The 19,490-nt window shown below is 40.5% G+C and overlaps 1 protein-coding gene across 1 annotated transcript in view; it reads right to left on the reverse strand.

The window, feature by feature from the left end:
• Nucleotides 1–228: 228 nt before the first annotated feature.
• LOC116331462 (protocadherin Fat 3) overlaps nt 229–19,490 on the reverse strand; it is a 66,075-nt gene continuing 46,813 nt past the window's right edge. Inside the window, 12 exon segments of the mRNA XM_039618758.1 lie at nt 229–3,480; nt 6,287–6,325; nt 6,614–6,673; nt 7,769–7,867; nt 12,198–12,453; nt 13,506–13,898; nt 15,517–15,673; nt 17,062–17,215; nt 17,436–17,967; nt 18,120–18,277; nt 18,430–18,561; nt 18,871–19,433. Of these exon segments, the coding sequence (XP_039474692.1) occupies nt 2,717–3,480; nt 6,287–6,325; nt 6,614–6,673; nt 7,769–7,867; nt 12,198–12,453; nt 13,506–13,898; nt 15,517–15,673; nt 17,062–17,215; nt 17,436–17,967; nt 18,120–18,277; nt 18,430–18,561; nt 18,871–19,433 (3,307 nt within the window). The 3' untranslated portion in view covers nt 229–2,716.

Here is a 19,490-nt window from a genome sequence, read left to right on the forward strand (position 1 = left end):
CCATCGGCACAGTATCTTTCAACTCAATGAAAACCACTTTTGCAACAACAAATGCGCTAATTTAACACAAAAGTGTGGCCTTGAATTCTCACTACATACTTGGAGACATAGACGGCTTGCATTTACTTTGTAGCATCTACTCTGTCCTTCAATTTGATGTACATATATTGTTTTCTGAGCATTTTCTCAAAGGCATGTTTACCAGATGAGATGATGAGCGTGGTAACTGTGACATGAAGGTGGCCTTTAGTTCTGACAGGAGCCAGATGCATAAAAGTTTATGCAGATTTACGAGTGAATCTATAATCCTTTACTCATATTTGTAAAGCCGTGCCTACGCATGGTGCTCTTTTATAAATCTCAATCAAAGCGAAACTTTACGCATGTGCGTGATTTCCACTTAGAGCTTTCATAATGAATGGATGTAAATCCTCCCTTATTCCTCATTTGCATATAAATCCAGCAGTGATTAGACATGACAATGAAAAAAACACAGCAAAGAAGAAGTGCAATTTCCCCAAATCTGAGACTGAGACACTAATATGAGTAGTGGAGTAATTAAAATGTGTATTTGGTGATCTCAGTTCTGGAATCACGAACATAAGAGAAACTAGTGATGGGAGAAAAAAAGTTTTCACCTCTAGAAGTTCAGGGCAGAGGATCCTGGCAGAAGTAAAAACAAAAAGAGACAGAAAAAAAAAAACTGGAGACTGCAAACAAGAGGCAAAAAGTACATCAGATCACAGGAGGAAAGCAGGCCATCATATACAGCTAGCACCCACAATTATTACACCGAAAACAATAATAAGAGAAAGATGACGAAGAAGAGAAAGAACAAGCAGAACATGAAAAGGAGGTCTGATCAAGTCTAGCATACATAACAATGTGCAGTGAAATTTGTAAATGTACATATACATTTACTGTAGGTCCATAAGTATTTGGACAATGTTTCAGTGTTTGCTTCTGTACACCATCACAGTGACTCTTTGAAGATCTGACAGAACATCTCCAGGGAGATAAAAGATCTAGAACTGAATGAAATAAACAGGAAACAGGTCTCATCTGGCCATAAAACTGCTTGTCAGTCAACCACCCAACTACATAGGCGATTGTCTATAAAAATGGCAGTAATTCCTAAACAATATTAATGGCACATTTTTGTTAAATCCCTTGAACTAAAGCTTAAAGTCTGCACTTCAATCACAGGTTGACTGGTTGATTTAAAATCCACTGTGGCGGTGTGCAGAGGCTAAGTTATTGATGATGTGTTTATGAGCTGGAAATATATATATTGATAACAGAGAATGCAAGCTCAGCCAAATTGGCTGTTTTTCTTCACTTCTGTCTCGGTTCATTTTTCATCTTCTCTCCATTCTGTCGGGCTTGCCTCACGATGGTCTGTCACGGTCTGAAGCATGAACACGGTCCACACATTCTTCCTTTACAAATACCAGTTTGTGCATGGGAAGAGGTGTGTGCATTTTTGTGCACGTGGTGTGCCTTTTTAAAAATCCACAAATGACCCGAACAGCTACTATGAATATGTTTATCTGTAATTACTCCTAGCCAACAAGGAGTCAACTAGGAATATTCTCAGAGAACAGCGCTGTTTCGAAGCTTCGTTACATGGAGTTTATTTTCATTTGCATTCCCTTTGTTGTGTGTGAACTGGGAATGCAGCAGCATTTACACTGCGTTATCAGCGAGCCAACCATGAGCACATGTCCTGGGTGAGTGATTCTGTACTTCACGGTTGCATGTCCACACAATTCTCTAAGCCGTTCAGCACATAATGCCCCGAAATTCATTTCACATGTTAACACCAGGTGTAAAGCGGGCTTCAGTCTCCCTGAAGCACTGCTAAAGCTTCAATATATTCAAATGACATTATGTACATTTTGATTAAATTAATGTGTTTTAATAAGTAGCTCTGTGTCCTTCTACACACTTAGAACAGCCGATTGAGTAAATAAAAAAATATATCCTTAGTGTTGTATTTAATCATATCTACACAGGCCAGGTAACTATAACGCATGTGCTCATGAAGAAACTCATAAGCAAAGCTACAAATATGAATAAATAAATAAATCCACATAGGAAAATTAAATGATTGTGTAAAAGATGTCCCGGTATCAACCTCAGGTAATCTTAATACTCTCAGTCTCTGTGTGGGATGCGAGCGAAAAGCTCCCTGCAAAACAAACCTGAGCGCGTGTCAGTAAAAAATAATAAATGCATTAAGTATTGCACGGCTGAGTTAACAAAATAATTGTGTGCCAGTACATGTGCGATCCGACACAGCGATGAACGAAATACATGATTTGAAAATTTGCACATACAGGGGTACGCGATCTAAAACAAGCTCCAAATGTTCTGCTTCAGTGAGTCTAAATAATACATGTAAAAGCACTGATTCAGAGCCAATCGCAGCACAGGTGAAGCTGTGAAGAGACACGTATATTTCCTCTTATTCCTCCCGCTTATAAATGAGCCAGGGGATTGGTGGTGGATTAGTGCTTGTTTACACAAGGATAATAATGTCGGATAATAAAAGTGTGTATGTTAATATTCTTGTCCAATTATTATTTTTTTTAGGTGGTGGACCAATGTTCGAGTAGATTATAAATGTGAACTGTAACCAGAGAGGATCACCGCCACTCTGTGATTTGCAAAGGAACAGAAAATCTGTTTGTTTTAATGAGTCTTGAGCGTGAGCTCATTTCAGCCCATCCCAGCCTGCTGCAGGTTCAGATCTGGTAGAGGCTCTGTTTATTCGTGTGGCTCTCCTGGCTCTCAGTGACACCAGGTTCAGTAGTCTTTCTAACTCATCCCCAGAACCTGCCAGACTATTAGAGCCAAGCCCTCCATGGTCTTCCCGTGATCCCCTCCATTCCTCTGTCTGTAAGTCCCAAGCCCTGAGGGGGGGCATAAGTTGAGCTGGGTGCAGGTTTAGCCCTGGGGGACTGGACGGATATCCTTCATAGGCTCGCCGAGTTGGGGGTAGAGTATCATAAAGGCTCTCCGTGTCTTCATTTTGTTCCAGATCATGGCTGGACTCTTGGTATTCTTCATACACGGGCGAGGAGCTGTCGTCACAGCTGTCTTGGTCCTGCAGCTGCTGCTGCTGATCTCCATGGTCCTGGTGTCCCTCCATGTCCTTGGTCCTAATGTTCATATTCCTTCCTTCCTCCTTGTACCTTCTCTTTTCTTTTCTGTCCGGGGTGTGTTTTCTCTCCCACTCTCCAGACTGATTCCTCTCCCACTGAAAGGTCCTCCTCCCAGTTTCATGTGTCCTCTCACGGCTTTTGTCCGCGCTGTAGCCCATCACCCTGTAGTCCAGCTGCAGAGAGCGCGTGCTGCCTCCGCGTCTGATGTTCTGCTGGGTGTCATTAAGCTCATAATGGGATCCTACCTCAGGTGGACGCAGACGTGATGGCGACACCCAGCTTGAAGTCTGACAGGAAGACTCCCAGCGGTATGCTGAAAATACAGTTTGGCATAGTTTCAGGAATAAAAAGCATGGATTTGGGGACAATCTAAGAAATGAATGGAATTTAACATGGTGTAATAGCAACATATGTCTTTTTCCATGGAAAAATCTTTGCTCCTAAATCACTGGAAGCATATAGTTTTACTGTGGTAGTGCATTAGGGCGCACTACAGTGGAGGTCCCACCAGTGGGGCACCACTACAGTAAAATATGATTTATGTAGGAAAAGCACAGCGATGCTATCACACTGACCTCATTCAGCTTGTATCATTTATTGTTGCTAATAACTGATAAAAAATCTGGTGCATGAACTTTTATCAGCTGTTGCATACCAGAACAAGTTAAAGAACCACAGTGTTACAGCACAGTGTGATGAGGACTCAGATCTAATCAGTCTAATAGGATCAGCCGGCGAAAGGTGTCCATCGGTAAATAAACTCCTCGTCTAAAACAGCAGTATCGCTGCAATCTTATCTCCAGCAGGTAGAGAGTGGTGACACCAGTAACTACACTTCTGTGCATCTGTTATAGGGGGACTGGTGTGATTCTTACAGCTGCACACACATTTCATTTTTACTTACGGTTCTACCGCTGCCCTTGTAAAAACAAAAAAACAAAAGACAAATAAAATAAATAAATAAAATGAATGAAAAAAGCTTCCTCAAGGCGTAAAACCACCAGCATCTGGAAAAAATTTGCCAATTTTATTATCAATTTTGAACCCATTTACAAATAGCTTGCATATTATCTGGTTTGTCGTGTTTATTTTGTTTCTCCCCTTAAATTGTCCCCATGCTTATTATCTCTTCCTTTGATTGGGTTTATTTTTGCACAAGAAATGAAGCACGCATGAAAGTGTGTGCATGTGTGCGCTGCATGTTTGAGAGGTTCTGGTGTAGCAGGAGGCCCACAAAGTGCCTTTACATCGCCGTGGGGCTTTCTGTTTGTTCTGTGGGATTTCTCCAGCGTGTTTGCTTTGTGTAATCGCTCCAGTTCTCATTTACTTTTTTATTAAAGTGCAAATAAAATTAGTCGACATTTTATTTATTTATTTATTTTAGATTTCAGTTCATGCTGCTAAATGGACTGACACAGAACTCCCCGCTAATCCACAACTTCCTACAAACTACAGCATGCAGGTTGCATAATTCATGGTTAGGTTAATGAGCTGTGAGGGGAAAAAATATCATATTGATGAAGTGAGAGGAGGCAGAGGGGTCACCCTGTGTGTGGGACAGAGAGTACACTTAATTACTGTGCTTGTGCCAGCCACTACTATATAATGCATGACACATGTGTGGACACAGATATCTAACGGACTGCCATGCCAACGAGATCTTACTGCCATGCCATGCTTGCCTGAAATATCTGTCTCTGGTTGAAAAATGTTCTAACGAAGGGTTAAGGGAGGGGAAAAAAAAGAATGTTCTTACAATCCACAATGTACTCTTTGATGAACTCTACGCAAATCTCATCTTTGCTCTGCAGGTGACGACTCGCTGTCAGTAAAATGGGAAACAAAACAAATATCTCATGGGACAGCGAACCTTTGATGATGAAATTCTCGGTGAATGCAAAAGGAGACGGCGAATTATGACACAGAAGAAAGCACGCTTCGACAACAAGAGAGGGAGGCTGGCAGAGAGCCATTTAGCACGCCGCTTATACCCACAAACACAATTCATAACAGATAATACATGCACACAATCATGCTGCAACTGTATACAAAAACACAAAATGGAAAATGATATATCAGATTCACTTTTTTCACATTTCTTCTTGCCTTGCTTGAAAATAAACTTGTGAGATTGAAAACTTTATTAAAAAAATGTTTTGTACAAAACAGAAAATTCTGAATCCAAAGGATGTCTTCAAAAAAACCCACTGGACAAACATCATTTAATTCTTTTTGTCTGAAATGAAGCTGCTTGTGCTTCAGTAGGCTGGCAGTGACTGAGGCATAAACACACTCTTGCTCTGGGTTGGAAACGAAATGCTTTGTAGACCTAGTAAATTACATGCAACCGAGAACAAACAGACTTGGTAACTATGAGCCAATTAATATTGATTGCAAGAGTGTAGCACAAGCAACTGACAGCGGAGCAGGGATCTTAAAGGATAGGTGCAACCGGATCGTGACGGCCCCGGTGTTTGTTTAAGGAAAGCCATGCATTCGCTAAGAGCAGAAAGTCAGTGTTCAGACTGTAGATGATTCCCCCCCAAAAAAATGTTGAAAAAGAAAGTGTTTGAAGCTGCCTTCTCCTCTGCTGTTCTGGGCGGATGTGAGGCTTGGCTCAAAGTGCCCCTAATCCTCTGAGACCCTCTGCAAGGCCGGGGTGAAAGCTTTGCTTTGCTTGGAGCTAGGACTGCTGCGCCCAATTTAGCAGTCATCATAATTCAAAATTTCTTAATTAACTATGAAGCAGAATATGTTTTAAAAGTATCTCTGGACATAATATTTTTATTTCATCAAAGAGCTGCCTGAATGTTGTACCTGAAAGCCTTTTTGCTACACACAGGGCAACAGAAACTGACTCAGATTCCAGTTATTTTTCCCGACCTCCGAGGTCAGAAAACATAATCGGAAACTGGAAGCCTGCATTGACATTCAAAGAGTGGATAGAGTTGGCATAAATAGAAATTGTAATCTGTACTACTGGGCTATGATGAAAATATTCAGAGAAAATAATGCAAAGGATGCAAAAGGTCAGGTTGTGGGTTCTCACCCCTGACAAATAAAGTCAAAGAAATGGCAAATTAATAAGATGTTTTTCAGTTGCTTTGCATCTCACTCACCAGGGCTGCTACGCCGCTGTTCTTTGTCCATGTTTGACACTACAAAGGGAGAGAGAAAGGGAAAGTCAGAGACAGAGCGAGACAAACAACCCAGAAACCAAAAGGGAAAAACTGAAACACAGAGAAATCCGGTGTCAGAAACTGACAACAAATATTAGAAATCTAAGCAGGATGTTTAATTCGTAATAAGAACGGGGACCGAACGGCAGAGGCTCGGCTGCATTCAGTAAATTCTATCTTTTTGCTCCGCCGCTGAACAAATATGTTGGCGTCGGAAAGACAGACACAAAGAAGACAGGGGAGTTAACAGAGGATTTTCCTTCATACCTTCACTTTCAATGTTATCAACAGTATCATTGACGAGACGTATCACTGTCACTATGGAGGCTAGGCAGAAGACAGAAAGAGAGAAGAAGAAATGGAAATAATCTCAGTGCATTCATGAACAGGGCAAGGTTTTATACGGTGGAGGTGACTGAGATGTGTTGAGAACACGGAGTAAGCACGTTGCAAACATGTCTATATGCATGTGGTGTGCGTGCGTGCGTGCATGTGTGTGTGGGTGTCCTGTAAGAAAGCAAGAGATACGTGAGGACTCTTTGCAGCTACACCAATTAGACAGGAAATAAAGCACTGACATAGATTTCCTATGTAAAGAACACAACCACACACACACATGCACACACACACATCAGCATCATTATGGTGCTTGACTTCCACCCTCTTATAGTTAGCCAGTGGAAAATCAATGCTATTGAGTTATCTGGGAATTGTAGCTTTGAAAAAAAGATGCACAGACAACCTGTGCATATTGGTTGCATGAAAGCATTTCCACTTCTCTAATATCACCCTGCTTTTCAATAATTACTACAGGCTCAGCATTTGATTTTACACTAACCTTCATTTAACCAGGCAATTCATTAGGAACTAATTCCTATTCACAGTGACAGCCCTGCGAAAGGTGAACCCTCTCAAGGGAACTAAGAAAGAAATGTCAGATGCTTAAAAGACGGCGGCACACATTCAGAAACCATTTAAAACACTCCCTGCTTGAATACAGTCACAACAAGTAATAACACGTGGCAGCAAGCAACACATAATTGGCAGTCTATCTAACGGACAACAGCATCAGGCAACCAAGAGCAAAGCAAGAACAGCACGCACAAACAGCCCGGGCAAAGACAACAGCAGCAGCAAGACAACGAGGTTAGAAGGATATGCATGCAGAACATGAGGCAGCAGACAGACTGAAGATGGAAGACACTGGTCAGCCGAGAAACAATTACATGTTTCAGTGAGAATGTCTGACAAATCTGTCCACTTTTAGGACTTTTCTGTTTTTTTCTGCAGAAAGTTCCAGGCTTTGGTTGAAGGAGTTTAAAATGATGGTGGGCCAAAGAAGGTATTGGTTTATGGGAACATTACCTACAAACTTCTGGCAATTAAACTGTGCTTTATTTCATTTGAGCATCAGAGTCTTACCGTTGTCATCGAAGGACTCTGAAGTGTAGGAGCTGAGTGAGTGCTCCTCAGAAGTGGAGTCTGAGAGACACCCCAGCCCGTCCGCCAGTTCCGACACGTCTAATGTAAAAACACAAAACAACACTCATTCACATCAGCAACTTTCACCCATGGAAAATTAAATGTAGGGGTTCAGAATTGAAAGATGTGTTCAGATATCCGAATCGTTCAGATCTGAAAAGCTCAATAACGCTCCTGCTGTATTTACATTTAAAAGCTTGACTTCGGCTAATAAGAAGCTTCTAAAGTCCGAGCTAAAATAACCTCACATCAGCTTTGAGTTGGATTTCTATCAGGGTGAAAAGAAGAAAGGATCAGAGTGACCGAAAACTCTCTACTTTGTTCATTCAGTGCACTCATGGGGAAAAAAATGTGTCCACAGATCCATCACTCCACCTGTCCATTCATTTTCTTTCTAGCTGGCTGTGTTCAGTTAGAAGAGAGAGGCTAAATCTGCTATTCATCTACTTTTGACTCAGATAGATCGTATTTAAAAAACATATTTGACCTGCAGAATGATTTTTTTTCCCTTAAAGGCTTCCTCGCTGCTTTGATGTACAGCATTTTCCACATATCCCAGTACACCTACTGCAAATCCAGGTCTGCCCATTTAATGCTGTCAGCACTAACTGGGGGTATCATGGAGGGGGTGAACACCACCGAGTTACTGGTGCTTATGTAACTCCTGAAAAACTGCTTTAAAAAAAGCAAAATAGAGCAAATTGTATGGCAACGTCACTGAGCTACAGGCTAGGGTGGCAAGTAGGTTTGTGGTTTGGGTCAAGCTTTTCATACTCTGGTAATCAAAGGTCTTCTTTTGTGTTACAACCCTGCAATTTTGTCTGTGCACACAAATCAAATTAAATTTTGTTTGGAGAAATCTACCAGGCCTAATATCTCCAGTTTTCCTTAACCTTTACGCCTGCAGAGGCATCATTTCAAATAAACTGGTGCTTACAAGTCAGTGTGGTCTTTTTTTGTGCCTTTGCCAAGCTGTTATTTGAAGGTTTGTTTCCTTCAAATCACTCCAAGTGTCCTCTGAGTGATTGTCGAACAACTGCCCGGAGGTCTGTAGCAGGTACTTATGACTTCAGATAAGCTGTAAAGACTGTTTACAACACAGCCAGAGGCAGGTGAATTTCTCTACCAGGTGCCTCTTATGTAGAAGCAATGAAGTCTTTTTTTTTTTTCATTTTTTGCTCAAATTGGGAAAGAAATACAGAGGACCAGCAGAGTGGAAAGGCTGAGCTGTGAGATCAATTGTATTTGCAAAATAAAACTGCATTGCAAAGAGGCAGTTTTGCTGATGTGATTAAAACTAACTTTTTAGCAAACTTTTGGGAAAAATAAGAGGCTTTTATTTAGTAGATGGAACAAACAGAGAAAAAAAGAGAAATATAGAAAATAGAAAGCCATTTAAATCCATTTTACTGCCTTGCTGCTATATAGCGATGGATCTTAATGTGAGAATCATTGATTGGCAATAAATGGTCTGGGTTCTGAATATTTCCTCATGAGCATCTGTTCAGATGAATTCTTCTCCAGATGCTTGTATTGAGTCACAGTAAACAAAGATGCACTAACAAATTATATGGCATCAAGTCAAAAAAGTAAATCAAAAGTCTTTTTATTCAGCTCATTTTGGAGCAAAGATGCCAGTGTCACATTAACACAACGTGTCAAGAAAAAGACATTTTTCAAGAAGACTATACAAATATTTTATGTCATGCATTTGCTTCCAGCAGTTCCAGCTGTAGCTTAATACATCCTAGCACACAGTTGTTCCTGTTCCCTTTTTGTCAAAGGAGGAGGGGATAAATTCATAATAACAACAGAGATTTTGTGATAGCGTTTTGAATCTCACACCTCTACACAACAGCTTACCCTTGTCTGACAGATGTGACAGAATTTCAAATCTTCAAAAATCTTGTTTTTCACTTCACGTTTGGTAAGCAAGCATTCAGGGCTCGGCCCATCTTGTGACCAAATCCGTACTCTGCAACCGTGTCCGCGAGGGCCGGGATGTCTGGAAATCAACCTCAGCTTTCTGAGCTCAAGCTACGTGGTCATGGTTCAATGCATATGGAAGAAGCGAAACGCTCCTGTGGGAATGTGATCAGTAAGGCAGTACCATCAATCAAACTAAATAAGAAAGACAGTGCAGCAGCCACAGGTCTAATTCAGGATGCAGGCAAGGGGACACTTAATATAATCAGGTTTTGGAAAAAGCAAACATTTTTTACCCTTTCTTTCTTTCTTTCTTTCTTTCTTTCTTTCTTTCTTTCTTTTTCTTTCTGTTTTTTTCCTTACAAGTTCCTATAATTAAGACCCATCCAAACTATTTTCTTTGCCGAGCCAGTTCAGTAAAATATAATGTTACGCTGATTTAAGTGATACGGTCTACAATTTGTCTCCCTTCTGATTTTATGTTTTTTTCCAGAGAAGTTCTCAGCATTTCAGTTTGAACACTAACAATTACCAAGCCAAACAGATCCAATCCAACAGTTTCAACTCAAAATCATTTTCAGCAAAATCAAACACAAATGTCAGTCAAAGCGGCCGCGCTCCTAACTCCAGATGGATGAGTTTAAAAAAACCCTCACTTAGAGTTGAAACACTCCATAGAGGCCAGACCGTAAAAATGCTGTAAAGTTGGACATTTTTACATAAGAGCATATGAGGAATAGCTCTCTCTTGAAGCCAGCCTATTGTGACAGCTAGAGGAACTGCAGTTTGTGGCACATCTGCACTGGCTTCAATATTCACCTCCAGAGGTCACGCCTCGATCGGTTCACTCTGAAACACCCAACTTTAGAGCAGAAATAACCATTTTTAGAACCAGGTTTTAATCTCTGTGGCACGTTGTCCTCCTGAGAACATGCAAAAAGTCTTGAGTCTGCCTTCACCTTTTAGTATTTTGCAAGTAAACTAAGAAATAGGTGCAAAAGTTTACCGTGACAAGTGCAAAAAAAAAGAGTATTTAAGGGAAAAACTGAGTTGTTTTTTTTTTTTTTCTGAATATCAGTCTTCAGAAATGACTTCCTGTGGGTGAAACAGTTCATAGTTAGTGTTTAAAATGCTCCTCCATGAAGAAGGTTTAGTGTATAAGACATCCTGAAGAGTTACCAACAAAAAAACCCAAACTAAAGAGTACAGTATGAGACCCGATTTCTTCAAAGAGTATTTTCCAAGTATTTAATTATTCATCCCATTTTATTTATTTATGATCGAACGCGTAGTGACAGAAAATAACCAGGATGTTCCCTTGTTAGTAACTATTTCATGTTTTGACCTGTGGCCTTGTTATTGAAATATACATTATTGCACTTGCTTGTGGCTGCCGTGGTGTAAATGACTTACTAAACTAATTTGCAATTGATTAGTTAACCTGGCAGTTAACACTGCAGTCATTAACACAGTAATCTTGAGGTCAGTTTTCTATAAGCTTTATCATCATTAAATTAATAGTCTGGTGGTGTAAATGTGAGGAGGTGGTGCTGGTTCTTTTTTTTCTTTTTTCTACAGACACTCAGCGGGGGACCAAAAAACTAAAATAACCTATTTCCCATTCCTACAGGAAAAAATCAATAATTAACAGCCAGGAAGTTCCCACAGCAAGCTGTATTATTCACACAACAGGCTGGACAAAGGATCGAAATATCTGACGCCTACCTGCGCACTGAAATGCAACGTGGTTATTTCATCGACAGAGAACAGACTGGGAAGAGTGTTGGCAGCTAAAATATCAGACGGATGCTGAATTACAATGACATTCTTCTCTCCTTCGGTTTGGTGCCTGTACAGCTGACAAAGGTAGGTGTGAAGCAAATTTAAGGAAAAATAAAAAGAGGGAAACTTGGCAGAGAAGTTGGGTGACTTTGTGTGGAAGTGTTCCGACTACTTTGATTTTAACTGAACTTTATTTTTCTTTTTTCTTTCTTTTTTTTGTTGCAAAAGTAGGACAAGAACATAGGACATCAGTTCTGGCTGATTACCCTGACCATTCAAACAGAAGTGCCCACGAGATCCAAGAGAGTTATCCTGATACAAGTGGACATAATTGCCAATTTCAGCAGTGTAACAGAAAGTTCTATTACCCATTATTGCTCCTAGGAAATAAATAAGAAAACTGAAATGATAGCAAAATAAAAATATTACTTTTTAAGCACTCTTGCTTACTCTGGGCCATTTTCTTTGATGTGTGTGATCAAAAGGCATAGAGCACTGTGAAATGAGCTCTCTCAGTGAAGATGGTGGTATTGGTGTAACACAATGTGTTCATGGCCTGTGTACTCTTTGCCTTTTTGATCAGGTTAGAAGCTGTGTGCGCACGTGCATGTGTGTGTGTGTGTGTGTGTGTGTGTGTGCAGGCAGACTGTTGCAGTCTTACCCTGTGGACTGTTATCTCTCTGTGTTCTCTCCAGCTCAAAAGCTCTCTGCCCCCACTCCTCCTCTCTCTCATCTCTAGCCCTCTCCAGCTCTTTCTCCCTCATTTCTTCGCCTTCCCAGGACACTTTGTGGGCCGGGCTATGCTCTGAGCGGCAAGCAGATGCTGAAGGGAGATTGGGTGCCACACTGCACACTGCGACGCCCCGCCTGTTGGCCATACCTCGGACATTAGACATGTCTGAGAGGAAGCTGCTAATCTGCACAGACACAAGAAAATACCCAAAAAGTCAGGGTAAGGGCAAGCCAGGTAGTTACTATTCAGAAACCCGAAATACAAACAAATTTATACAGGATTTCATGCGTTATTACAAAACAAATCATTATTTCATTCTTTGTGCAATTACACGCACAATCAGAAACATCCATAAATTACCAATTGATTGCTTTTTGTAAAAACAATACAATATTCTGCACTGGTGTTCAACCTTTCTGTTTTATATTTCCAACAATTCCAATGATGCATTTGATTTTCTGATACCATTAATCATTTCTTAATTATTGCCACGAAAGAAGAACTGGGTCATCACCCTGTCTGAAGGGCCACACATGATGAAGTCGCTGCTGTGAAGCTTATTTTAGCCCATCACATGCAGAATTGAATACGAAGAAGACATGAACATGATTATTAAATGTCAGCAGACTTTCTGTATCCTGTAAGCTGATTATCTGCATAATACAGCGTATGTGCTGGGAACATTACTACTTTTTAATCTACCTATATCGTCCTTGTGTTATATTTGATATCAAAACCTAGTTCCTGCCATAAAAACACAGTTTTTATAGTATGTGTGTCGAGCCCATGTATTCTTTCTCCAGCACACTGTGGCTGTTTGTCCCAAAGGCTGTTTTTAAAAAATAGGACTAATATAAGAAATAATATTCTTTCTTTTAAATTATAATATAAACTCAGATAAATTAAGGAAGTGCAGCATTATCAAAAGGGACTGATGAGCTGGGAGATATGATGCCCCACAAATATTGATATTGTCATATAAAATGGATATTACTTGGGATGCTCAGTGTTATAGTTTGATATTAAAACTTAAATACTCTTATTTTAAAGCATATAATTCCTGACCAACTATTTTGTAGATATTAGCAGTATGAACATATTCAGATATTTAACTTTGTCACAATTTTGTCTGTTCCACTGCATTTCCCTTGATATTAACTGCCAGTCTGGTGAGGGGACTATAAAGCAGACACACAAATACCATAATTAAAACAAGCTTTGCACACTTATGCACACCTGACTGCCTTCACTGGAAGTGGTCCTGTCACCACTGAGTCCTCCTGGTAGAGGGGAGTGGGCAGTCGGGCGCACCATGACCTGGGGAGGGCCCACACTGCTGCCTCCCACCTCACCATAGGTGCTTGTGGTCGCTGGTGAGTCTGATACACGAACAGCTTTAAACTCAATCCCTTCTGCTCCCATGCCAGTCTTGTGGAGCATGTAGCTAGTTTCTGTGGAGATAGCCGAGATGCCCATCCCAGTCTGAATACCGGGGCCTGGATCTGAGTCTTTCCTGAATTTGATTTTTTTCCTAAAGACGATGAAGAGTATGAGGAGGAAAATGATGACAAACGCAAGGACCCCAATGCCAATTATCTCTCCTGGTCCGACGTAAGACAGAGGCTCAGCCTGCACAACAAGAAAAGTAAAATTATTAAAATATTCTAATAATTTTTTCTAGTTGAATAACGAACAGTTAACTGTCAGAAAAACTCTAAGGTCATCAGTAAATACACAGATAAAAAGTTGAAAGATGAACAAGCTTAGAAATAAGTCAATAACACTTCATAAAAAAGGTCTTTGTTGTCAGATGATTAACATGAACATGAAGTGCTTTTTCCAGCACCAAAAGAATTGCCAAAACATACAGTGCTGTGCAAAAGTCATAAGCTACCAGTCAGTTCTTTAGATTGTTAAAAAGTTGTCTTCTCTTGAGCGTTCTGTAGGTCTTTGAAACTTTTCCTTTAGATACGAGCTTTCACTCCTTTCAAGTCGAGTCCTTGTCCCTGACCATTTTCAGAGGAATGTTTTTTTTTCTTAAGCCACTTAACACTCACCTGTGAATCATTCAAGCATTAAAAAAACACCTTAATCAAAGGATGAACAAGCGCTGTGCCCACATATAACAGAAAACCTAGCAAAGAATCAATTTGAAATTAAATTTTAGGCATTTTTTACTAGCATCCTATTATAAAAACACATTGTTTATTCCCATTCGTTCAGTCCAACTACAGGAAGGAGGAAGGAAGCTGGACAAGTGAATGACAAAAGAATAAATATCTACAACAGTATCTGAAAGTCATGTCCTTAAGAAATAGGAAAAAATTCAACAAAGACCTGACACAGGACCTGAGAGGAACACAGTAAAGTTAGTTTACCCCCAAAATGTTTAATACTATCAAAGGGGGCTCATATGAAACCCCCAAACTATTTCTAAATGTTTGTTATTACTCTAAACATAAAAATAATAAGAATCTCATCGCTACATCTGAGACGCTAATTAGTTATTTAAAACGGATGATGAAGTCTTAGCAAAGTTTTGAAACACAAAGCATCTTTTGAGTATTGAAGTAAATAAAATTTTGGTATCGGGAAAATGCATCATCTAAAGCTGGGTATATTTACAACCCTTATGCACTCACAGCTCCAAAAGATTATGAGCACATTTTATGGTCTTCCAATTTGGAGGGAGTGATTGAGCTCACAGCTTTTTTGTTTTAATGCAATGCGTGATGAATAAGTTTCGGCAATAAAAATACACATTATCTCTAATGCATGCACTCAATTAAAAAGAAAAACAAACAAACAAAAAACAAAGAACAAAGTTAACATACATTAGTTGTAAAAGACGTTTAGTAGATTTTGTCAACTCTGCTGCAGTCCTCCGGGGATTAATGAAGGCACCTTCCTTCTTATAATGTGCCACATTAATTGGGTTTGCAGTCTCAGTATAAGGTGTATGGCACAATAAATTCAAGAGCATAACAACTTCAAATAGAAACAGCAATTTAGGCATTACTACACTCTCATTTATCTACTGTGGGGACAAAGATACCAAGCTGGTGAATAAGCCTTCCAGGGGGCTGCTGTAAACTCAAAATTCTCAACAATTTCACTGTGTATGCCAAGTCTAATTAGGGGTGAGCTGAATGCACGAAAAAGCAATTCGAGGAGGTTTTTCGATTATTTTTTCATTTATTCTGTAACATCTACAAAAATCCAATTCCAAGCGTCGCTCATACGCTACCTGTGTGTCATCCCCAGGATCACCAGGCGTCAGATCATCGCACAGCTGACCCTCGTACCCTTCTGAACAGTTACAGTAGAATGACCCGAATGTGTTCACGCACTCTCCTCCATTTCCGCACGCTTCCTGGTCACACTCGTTGACGTCGCCGTCACATCTGTGGCAGCAAAAACGAGTAAGTAAAGCTGGTACAGGGGGCCGCAGTGAATATGATGTTATCCAAGTTAAGAAAAAGGAAAAATGCAAGTGTGAGGGTGAGCTAAAACATTTAAAACTTTTTAGAGAATGTTTCTTTTCCCAAATGCTGGGAAGATTCCCTATTATTTACATTTAGACGGTTCTGATTTAAAGAATTATGCATGAATGCCAAAAAAACATGAACACACAGACTCCCACTGAAGAAGCAAATTCCAGCTGAACATCATAAAAGTAATTTTACTGCAGACACATACATGCTCATCTCAGCTTGTCATTTCAAGCATAGTGTCCTGCTGTGCAGTGGGTAGAAGATACATGCAATTCTCTTTTCAATTATTTTCTCTTTGATGGGATTTTCAAAACATTTTGCAAGTCTGATGGAAGAAGAATTTTGCAGAAAGCTTCATGGCAGAACTTTCCAAAGTTTTGCTTTTAAATGATAAAAGTGCAGGTCACAGCTTAGTCATTAATTATACACACTATGCTCATTAAGGCCTGGATGTTCTGGCCAGTGATATCCTCTCATTATTATTTAAAATGATGAATACTTTATCCCATAATTAAAAAACTTAATGAAGTTGTCTCACATTAGTTTTATTAACCTATAAAATAGATCAGTAATAATGAGAAAATTTCAAGTTTTGTGGCTTTTTCAATAACGAAATTCTAAATTGTATTTTTTATTGTAATGCAAATATTTTAGTGCTGGAGGAAAAAAAACAACAACTCCACAGTCAACTGAATTCAACAGCCATTTGGTTGTTACGGTTTCAATCTGTGTTTAACATTAATTAATAATTATATAAACAATCTGGTGCCTGAAAAAACAATAACATTTTTTTCATAGCTTTATTAGTGTAAGGATAATTGAATTTAAATTAATCAAATATATTTTTAAAATCCAAGTCAAAAGCATAAAAAAGCCAAAAACAAAACAAAAAATTCCTCTGTGGGGGAAAACTGCCCTCTGCTGGTGGTTCCGTGGAACAGCCGCATGAGCAGAGAGGTTATTTCAAAGGCAATTACTAAGCTGTAATTAAGAAGACAGCTAGAGAATGATTATGGGCTTTTCAACTAAAATTATGCAGAATTAAATTAGAACCACTAACCCCCCCCCAATAACAACTAATGTGGGCTAATGAATGGGATTTTGAGTCCAGCACATGCTCTTTCATGTTTTCACTGAGAGGGAGGGAGATACAGACGTTGAGTATCTTAATAATCAGCACTGTACGGCTCTCATTGTTTACATACTTTCTAAACAGGACACAGCATTTGTCAACACTGCTGTTATAGCCGGTTATTAAGGCTAGAAAGTGTGAGCGATTCCAGGCTATTATATCTTACGTAAGTCCCCCGAGTCCAGTAGGACAGCCACAGAGGAATGCGCTGCCTACAGGCTTGCAGTCTCCACCATTCTGGCAGGGGTTTGGCATGCAGGATGTCAGTTCAATTTCACAGCGCCCCCCAGTGAATCCAACACTGCAAGTGCACATAAAACCTGTGGAAGAGACATTTTACGTGTCGAATAACAATATCTGAAAATTATAACTAATATCAACTATTGTGCATAATACTCATAAATGATAATGATCAATGATACAACAACAAGTTATCAAAATAAAATGATTAAAAACAGTAAAAACTAAAAATAAAGTAATGAATGTGTCCCACAGCAAGGCACATACACATGATCATGTTTTTTGTATATGTACACACACCTCCAGAGGGAAGGCTACTGCAGATTGCTCCGTTGAGGCAGGGCTGACTGACGCATGGATCTGGATAAAGCACGCAGCCCAGTTTGACCTCGCTGAGCCCTGCTATCTCAGCATAACGGCTCCTTTTATTCTGGAGCGGCAGCTCATTTCCGTTCAGCATCAGTGAGCCCAGGCACCCCTGGAAGCCGTCCTGAGCTCTTGGAGGGCCCCTTACGCCACGCTCTCCAAGCCCTGGCCCTCCCTGGCTTCTTGCTGACCCAGGGCCTGGCTTCTCACCTTGCCCATTTAGTGGCCTGACTTGGGCCCCAAAGAAAAATGATGAATCTGGTGCCAAAGGCCAAAGACGAACCGGGGCTCTGGCCGCCCGGCGACGTTCCACATAGCTGTCATCCAATGACAGGAGAGTGTAGTTCATGGTCAGCTCCAAAGTAACTGCATGCCACAGGCCATCATTTATCGGTCTGCCAGAGATACCCATAATGCCAAGGGTGTTGTCACAGTCCAACTGAAACCAGAGTCGACCCCCTTCAATCTGTGGAAGGAAAGAAAAGTTATATCTTCTGAATAATACCTGATGATGTTTTTTAAAAAAACATTTACTGAGAAACATGTTTCCTTCTAACAGGAAATGAGCAGCTAGTGTTTTGCATGACCCCCAAAAAAGCATAGCCCTGTAACCTTTACCTTAAGCATGGTGCAGGGGTTAACCCGTGTGAACATAATGACTCCTCTTCTCTGAAGTGTTCTGATCCTGAGGCCGAGCTTCATCTCTCCACTCTGGCCACTTGCTGTCACTCTGTACTTGATGTAGCTGTTTCCAGAGAAACTCAGCGAGGTCTGGCCTGCACATTTGTAACACACAGAGAAGGGGGAAACGTTTCAGCTTACACTAAACCACAAAAAAAAACTAATAATGAAATACACTGCAAATATACTCATCAACCTAAATCAGAAAGACAGAAGTTATACAAACTGCAGGCATGCCAAAACACACCTGCACAGTCATCTAGTCTCTCAGGCTGACACTGGCAGACAGATGGCGCAGTAGGACCAGAACGCACACACTGCATATCAGCTGGACAGGACTGACCTTCACAGAGCTCCACAGGGGTGGGGCATGTCCCTCCTGTTTGAAAAGGGGCAGAAATATAAATATTATTTGTCATCATGTGAAAAGCCTTCAGATTTACATTAATCTTTCATGAATTTATTTATATTTGCATGCATAATATATGCCTCTGTAGTTTTTGTATTTCCTTTTTTATAGAATGCAAAGTGTATACTACATAAGCAAAATTCTGTATGTTTTCATTCAGATATTTCAGGATTTTACTGATTTTTATATGAAAACTATCAACCAATGCCGTTCATGAACTGATGATATGTGTTTGTGACACTGACTCTGTGAAGGTTCAAAAATGAGTGTAGTACAAACCGGGACAGGTGCAGGTCTCTTTGCGGCTGAACGTAGGCGACACCAAGCTGACCCTCTCTGTGCTGTAGGTGACAGGCGAGCTCCCGTCCATCACAAGTGTGTTTTCACACACTCTATCCCCACACTCCAGCTCGCCAGAACAAGCGCTGCTCACCACCACAGCCCCAGCTAGCACGCCACGAATCTGACCCTGTGCTGCCCCCTCCTCCAGCTTTGCAGACAGCTCTTGCTGGGAGTAGAACACACCCATGCGTCCACTGCCCGGTGTCTCTGGCCTCTCCATGGCTAGAAGCAGATCCACATCCGATGTCCCCATCACTGGCTGTACACCGAGTATGTGAAGAGGATCCTGCTGCCCTGGTGACCATTTCCATCCGCCTAGTCCCCGTAACGTTAGCTTAATTTGGCTAAGGTAGCGACTAAGTAAGTCCTCTGGGGACAGCAAGTTGAAACGTAAGGTCAGAGCGCTACGCAGCATGACATCTGTCACCTGTTCGACCTGGATGGAAACATCAGCTATGACAGCAAAACGTCCATCGCTCACTGTAGCGTTCATCTGGTACCTGAGAAAAGGCAAGAAAACATAGTGAATTGCTACACCAAAAAGTTTTCTTTTTTCC

Source organism: Oreochromis aureus, linkage group 10, assembly GCF_013358895.1.
Source record: "Oreochromis aureus strain Israel breed Guangdong linkage group 10, ZZ_aureus, whole genome shotgun sequence".
Taxonomy (NCBI): Eukaryota; Metazoa; Chordata; class Actinopteri; order Cichliformes; family Cichlidae; genus Oreochromis; species Oreochromis aureus.